Source organism: Sinocyclocheilus rhinocerous, unplaced genomic scaffold, assembly GCF_001515625.1.
Source record: "Sinocyclocheilus rhinocerous isolate Xijiao unplaced genomic scaffold, SAMN03320098_v1.1 scaffold585, whole genome shotgun sequence".
Classification (NCBI taxonomy): domain Eukaryota; kingdom Metazoa; phylum Chordata; class Actinopteri; order Cypriniformes; family Cyprinidae; genus Sinocyclocheilus; species Sinocyclocheilus rhinocerous.
The window spans coordinates 710,788-717,876 of NW_015630024.1; the positions used below are offsets into that span (position 1 = coordinate 710,788).

Sequence of the window (7,089 nt, forward strand, 5' to 3'; positions counted from 1 at the left end):
AATGTTGTCCAACAAAACAATACATATTAAAGGCTATGAAAACAAATAAAGTGATTGTAACCATGTAAACCTTTATATTATGTGCAAAAAAATCACATTTCATTCTAACATTGTAACATTGCAATCTAAAATCAAAAATAAGGCTTTTAAAGCGGAAGTTAAATTCACTAAACTAAAAAGGAAAAAAAATGAGAACAAAAGCACAGAGTTGTGTTAGGCTATTTTGATTACCCCATTACAGTCACTTTACAGTCAGTGCTATCATAAAAATTTTTAAAGGCCTTAATATAAAGCTTGTCACATGTTTAGAACAAATTGAATTATGCACTTTCACCGCAGCAGCTCAGTCTGTGTCCTCCGCTATATTTTCAGATGCGCTCGTATCAAACTACTGTATATCGATATAAACGGTATTGCCTCATATCAAATCGCTTATAAAGAAAACATCGATATATCGTACATCGATATATCGTACCGCCCAGCCCTAGCTATTGGTAGCCAGTGCAAATTGATGAACAGAACAATGACCTGACCTTACATGGGTTGTGTATGTACATTACCATTTAAAAGTTTGGGCTTCTAAGATTTTTTAGTGTTTTTGAAAGAAGTCTCTTCCGCTCAACAAGGCTGCATTTATTTAGTCAAAATGCATTAAAAACAGTGGAATTGTGAACTATTGCACTTAGAAACTGTTTAGAAAAAATAACTGTTTTTATACAGTTTTTAGTATTTATAGTGTTTTGAGCCCAGAAGCAGCTTTATTCTGCTTCAATAACCAATATTAGGGTAAAACAAAAGCAGATGGAATTTGCAAATTTGATTCACCAGAGGCCTTTATATTGCATTTCTAATTACCATATGAAACTTGTAATTGGGGGATATAAGAACCACTCACTCTCTTGGTTCTTAACTTAAGTTTTTATAGTCGGATGTATTTAATACTTCAATAATTTGAAACTGAACATTAACACAGAGTTAATCATTCGTAGTAATTGTATGGCTAATTGTAATTACAGACTTGCTTCTCATTTAAATTGACAGCATTGAATCAGTGGTATCAGTCAATTATTTTTTTTATATTACAAATTCAGATGTATGTGTGAATACTGAATGTAGTATGTAGTTTAGCAAAATGTTAACAATTTAAGATGCAAGCTATAACATGCAACAAAACAAACTGAAGGGTTTGCATCATATTGATTGGCAACTGTGAGGAGATTATTACACAAAAACTATATTACTTAAATTATTTATTGGACATTAGTGCCCTGGTTATTTCTTAAACCAAGAAGCCACTGTGATTATACCTCTTCATATTGACAACCTGCTTCTTCCATGGTAAAAATCACTAGCACATGGCCTCTTGTGGGTTAATTTTGTATTTGTGAAGTTCCTTTTTCTTTGTGCAGTATTCTGGAGATTTTAATACTAGCCTTTGTTTTAAGGTAAGATTTACCACGCTTATCTTATGGGTATTGGATTGAGAGGCTGTTGGGCAGAGGCTGGATTTAGTGCATATTGACATTGTAATAACGGAGATATGAGGACTATAAATAATCTCTATAACGTTCTAACTTTCAGTCGGTTTGATCTGTGTTGCCCCTCTTGAGTTCCTGGGCCTTGAGGTATTATGATGATCGCTGAGCGGTTGTGCTCTACAGCCAGGCTGATTATTAAGAAGAAAGAGCAAAAAAAAAAAAGTCGCTTTCCATTATTGCTTTCCACGTTGGAAAATTAGATCTACCGAATGGATTTCTGCAGAGCGTGTGAGAGTAAGCGAGCATACGTCACGCTGTCATTAGTCGGCGCAGTCGCCGTGGCTGTGGTTCTGCTCCAGATCAGTTGAGTTCTGCCCAATGCTGCATGTGTGCCAGCTCTCTCTATCTCACAGCCTGGCATCCTGCCCACCCCTGCCCAGCCAGACCCAGATGGAGGAGTGAGTGAAGCCCTCGCCCCGAGGAAACACTTCTATCTCTTCTCAGCAGTGCTGCTGTCTCTTCTCGCTTTCTTCTCTGTCTGTGCACTTTTTCAGAAAGTCACAAACATGACTCCAGGTATTGGCGGCTGGGATTTAGCCAGAGAGACTCAGATGTCAGGAGCCAGAGAAGAAGTCCAACCGGTCTCCTCCTCTTTTTGATATAAGGACACTGGGCAACCGAGCTCTCAGTGGAAGACATTTTTAATGCCAGTTCTTTTCCTGTTACACACTAACTTATTCAATTGAAATTTTTATTTTAGGAAGTTTAGATTGTACCTGTCCAGTTGTATTTGGTTTTATTTTGTCTTGGTTTTCACCAAAGCTTTGTGATACCAATTCAGATTTTTCTGCGTTTTCTGAAAAAAACTCCAGATGATAAATGAATTGCATACAAACAAATTTGCCTGACCCACCAAAAAAACACCCCCCCAATCTAAAAAAAAAAACCCCACCATTTTATTTCCTAAAGGATAGCCTGTATTTTTACATAAATTACTGTGGTGTTATACCATATTCAGTGTTGGTACTTTTTTTTGTCAATTATATAATTTAATTTTAACAGCTTTTTTTTCTCACCAAAACTGCATGATACCAATTCTGATGTTGTTTTAGGCCTTCTCTGAAAAAAGTTATAAATGAATTGTGTCTAAACAAATTTGCCTAGCCATCTGAATAACACCCCAAATTAGGGAAACCACCAACTTTCTCAGAATAATAACATGCGGTTTTAAGTACTGTACAAATGACCTTTTTATATTTTTATTTATATATATTTTTTTCTGTCACCCAGTTTTTTTAATCACTCAGCTGACTCACAGACCACTTTTTTGATTTTTGATTTTAATATTTTATTTATTTTTTAAGCCTCCAGTCAACTCGCAGACCACAGAAATCTTTCAACCACTGATATAGTCCAAGAAAGCATCTTGAAATATTATTGGTTTTGCCTCTTAGCTTGATAACATCAGCTTTGGGCATTTCAAAAAATATTTGAGTATTCAACTCGACATAAAGCTTGCTTTTGCTGTTACTGGATACCCTTGGGGCACTACTCTGAGGGAGGTTCTTTCATTTTGTACCTTCTGTATAAAGGCTCTTGCCTACTCAGCATTAGGTTGGCAACACTACAGTGGGGGAAATGGATTACCATGTCTGGCTTGGGAGGGGAGAGAGTTTTAGTCTAAGTGGGAAAAGCGGCAGAGTTATTCAGTGCGTGTTGACCCTTGACCCGCGGCACAGGCCTGCAGCAGCAGTACGGAGAGTGTCAGGAACTGCTGGGACTCTATCAGCAATACCTCTCCCAACAGCAAGAGAAACTCAACAAGTCTATCACCCTGCTCAATCAGTCCTGCTCCCACAGCAAGGTGAGTACTAAAAGAGAATGTGCCTGTGTGTGGGAGAGAGCGATAGAGAAAAGCCAGGAATGGCCCAGATTGAACATGTGCGTGCACTGAGTTTGTATCCTCTATGCTATGTTAAAATTTGGGCTGATCAGTCATGGCTTTGTATAACCATAACAGGAAGAAATGAATTTGTTTGCCCCACTAACTTAATATCCTGGCAGACCAACCAGTTTATCAGGTGACAGGTGATATTTGTTTGTTTTGAGATTTGAGTATTTGGTGAAATTAACTGTATTCTGTATATATAACTTAATTAATTTATATAAATATATACACACACACACACACACACATAAACTGTAGATATGTATAGTATTGACCTTGAACATGTATATGGTAACTCACTGCAGGCTGTTGCAAGTTTACCAGTAATTCCCTAAATTAGATTACGCTTATGTCATTTTCCCAGCTACAGGCACCTATTTTTTTTGTATTTGTCCCTCTGTCTTTCACATGGTCAAATAGAGAGATGAGACCACCAAGGTTGCCTGAAACATTAAATGGCATTCATAACTCATTTTACATCTGTAATATGACATTTCGAATTGAAAGAGAATATTTGAAAAAGAAAAATGAATGCTGCAGTTTAATTTTATCTATCTGAAGTTGTTTGGACATCGGCTGAATTCATTGCTCTGGCAAAACATTTTTTTAAATATATATCTTTACACATATACTGGAACCATTTTTGCAACTGAACTGTTCATACCAATTCTCAATTTTCTTGAAGAAAAATACATAAAGAAATTTATTAAGAAATGATAAGTGAATTGCATTCAAAAAAGTGCCTGGCCTGAATCTGAATAAAAAGCACTCCAAATCTAGGGGAAACCACCAATTGTCTAGCAATATAAAAACTACTCTTAGTTTAATACCCTATTCAAAGTTTATGCTTTTTGTTATTTACTTAGCCAATCAACCTGCAGACTCATAACTACACACAAATCTGTCATGCAAATCTTTCATGACAACCAGTGAGTCAGTGACCTATGCTGTCTGAACAGGGTAACGATCAGATATTCAACAAATAAAAAGCCTAAATATCCAGCTCCTTTTATTGCTCAAAACTATCATAGATCTCTGGATTATTCATAATAATGGTTGGTTGCTCACAGCAGGCGATTTGAAGTCCAACAGTAATTGCCTTAAAATGTGTTGAAGGTGAATTTGTTACAAAAGCGCTGTTTTGATGGCTCTAGCGGTGGTGCTTTTAAAGGGGATGGATTTAGAGAAGCAGCCTCTCAGAGAGGGGTTTTGGCATGCTGACACTTTAGCATCTATAACTGTTAACCTGTCAGCACACTAAAACCCTCTCAGAGAGGTTCCATCTCCAAATTCATCCCCTTCAAAGCACTGTCGCTACAAATATTAAAGCTAAAACAAAACAAGAAAACTCACTGACACTAAAAAACTCACATGTTGTTTTAGTTTAGACCGTGCACCCTGTGCACCCTTCATCTTAAGCTTGTATAAGAAAATGAGCTTGTCCTCTCCGAAACCTTGGCTGTGAGTAATGTATGTTTACATGCTCCGCAACCTCCTCTTGAATTAGTCAGCGGCCCATTTCTGTCCCCTGAGAGGCGGAAGATTCTCCTTTGTCCTGAATGTTTATCTCTTTGGTGATTGACCTTGGGTTGTTGCGTTCTCTTGGGATGAGCCCACCCTTTCTGACTCCCTTGAGTAAAACCTGCCTTTGTGGCCACATTATTAAATGGTCAGAGGTGACGTGTATACTTTTTGTACCTATGCCCTGTCCCACAGATTCCTAGCAGCGAGGGGGTGGCCAGGAGGTCTTGGGGTGGAAGAGGAACTGCTTTAGATGGATCTTACTTGGACCTCCCTTCATCAGGAAGCAAAACTGATAGAGGTGGGTCAGTGGAGTGCACTCATTCATTCTCAACGGGACCGTTCAGTGCACCCTCCAGCAGTGACCAGAACTGCGAAATCCATGACAGGCAGACCAATCACAATTCTGAAGGTGGACGTAGTGATCTCAGCTTCTCCAACAGGGAACCCTCAGCCTGTAATGCCCTGAGGCTGCATGGTGCCTCTGAACCCAAGTGCTCTCATCAGTGCCACAGAATGGAAAATGATGGCATGTGTGGTGCTAATCAAACTGGAATAGCACCACTGTCTGGTCGGGAGAACTGGGAAGAGAAACGACAATGCCTGCTCCTGCAGAAGAAACAGCTGGAGATGGAGAGGGAGAGAATTCAAGCTCGGTTGGCTCAACAGGAAGAGAAACTTTTGCTCCAGAACAAGCAACTCCGCCAGTCATACCTTCAGTACAGCAAGTAAGAGTCTGGCACAAACCATATGTTTAAATATTATTAGCATTTTTTAATGCATTGTTTGATTTAAAATAGAGAAAAGTTAATGCACCTATAAAGTATTTCAGTTTAGTTTACTGTAACCATGAGGGATAAGTTCAACTGTTTTTGATAGTAATCAACATTATGCAGCCTAACTTGAATTGAACCATGAACATTGTTTTAATTTGTCTCTTTTGAAGGCTTCAGCAAGCAACCACAACAGACTTTGAGAGACCTCTAAATGGAGACCGCAGTTTTAATGAGGGTCAACAATCCAGTTTTGTAATGGATCAGTTGACACACAGGTGAAGCTTGTTTTCAAAATTGCATTGAATGCAGAAAAGGGCTGGAGAGATGAAAAAAAATAAATAAATAAAAGTAATATTCAAGTATACTCTATGATTCAAATTTAGGTTCTGTATGATTTGTTTTTTAAAGCTGCAGTCTGTAACTTTTTTTGGTTAAAAATTATCCAAAATAAATTTTTGAGCAAGTACATGGACCAGCCAGTGTTCAAACCTATCGCCTTACTTTACCTCGATTCACAACGGTAAGCTTGTAATAAAGTTTTCTAATTTGAGTGGTACGGGTAGGTTTTCACGGGAAATTCGAGCATGGCGCTGCGTCATTACATCACGTCAGTAAACATAAAGAATTTTTCCCGGCTAGTCTGCTATATTGCACGTGAGGATGCTGCAGGTGACGGATCGTTTATAGCCTTTTCTCACAGCAGCTGGAATAAATAGCGAATTGTAATCCAGAAAGGTCGAAACGACAATCATCAGTGACTGGAGATTCACCCGTTGTCAAAACCAAAAGAATTAGTACTGAGAAGTGGCTACAGAAAAAAAGAGAATGCGACCGGGCCATTGCTAAAACAAGAATAAATATCGGCAGGGCTTTTGAAAGGTGGTGTGAACTCTGTGTTTTGAAGGGGTTTAAAATGGACGCAGACGGCTTTTTTTCTGCTGGACAGGTAAGACATTTCAATGGTTCATTGTGTAATTAGGTAACTGTAGCACTTGTTCACTTAATCAATACAGTTACGGAGTTTCTTATGTTGTGCTTTTTTTCTCGTCTTGCTATGTTCATTATGATAAAAGATTTATTTAAAAGAGAACGAGTTGTAAGGTACTTTAATTTGCTTTTTGGGTTACAAGAACAAGTTCTTTATATGAAATTCGAATGGTATGACAATTAGAGATTAGACTGTACAGAAATTGAAATCTACAGGTAAAGCTAATACACACTAAATACACGCACTCACGCAATGCTAATGTTATTAACGTCAACAATTTGAAAACAAAGTATAACAATAATAATAATTTGTCACGGTTTGATGTGATATGAGCTAACCGATCATTAGATTTAATCACCATTGGTAGCGTGATTTATT

General features: G+C 37.9%; 1 protein-coding gene across 9 annotated transcripts in view; it reads left to right on the top strand.

The window, feature by feature from the left end:
- kiaa1328 (KIAA1328 ortholog) overlaps positions 1-7,089 on the top strand; it is a 25,257-nt gene that overhangs the window by 6,390 nt on the left and 11,778 nt on the right. For 8 of the 9 annotated variants that reach the window (XR_001640021.1, XR_001640022.1, XM_016551878.1 and 5 more), the window contains exons 6-8: positions 3,218-3,342; positions 5,143-5,675; positions 5,894-5,998. Coding sequence is in view for 7 of the 9 variants with exons in the window: in XM_016551878.1 (XP_016407364.1) it covers positions 3,218-3,342; positions 5,143-5,675; positions 5,894-5,998 (763 nt within the window). In the remaining 2 variants the exon portion in view is untranslated. The remainder of the gene's footprint in view (positions 1-3,217; positions 3,343-5,142; positions 5,676-5,893; positions 5,999-7,089) is intronic. The other variant, XM_016551880.1, reaches the window with a different exon arrangement.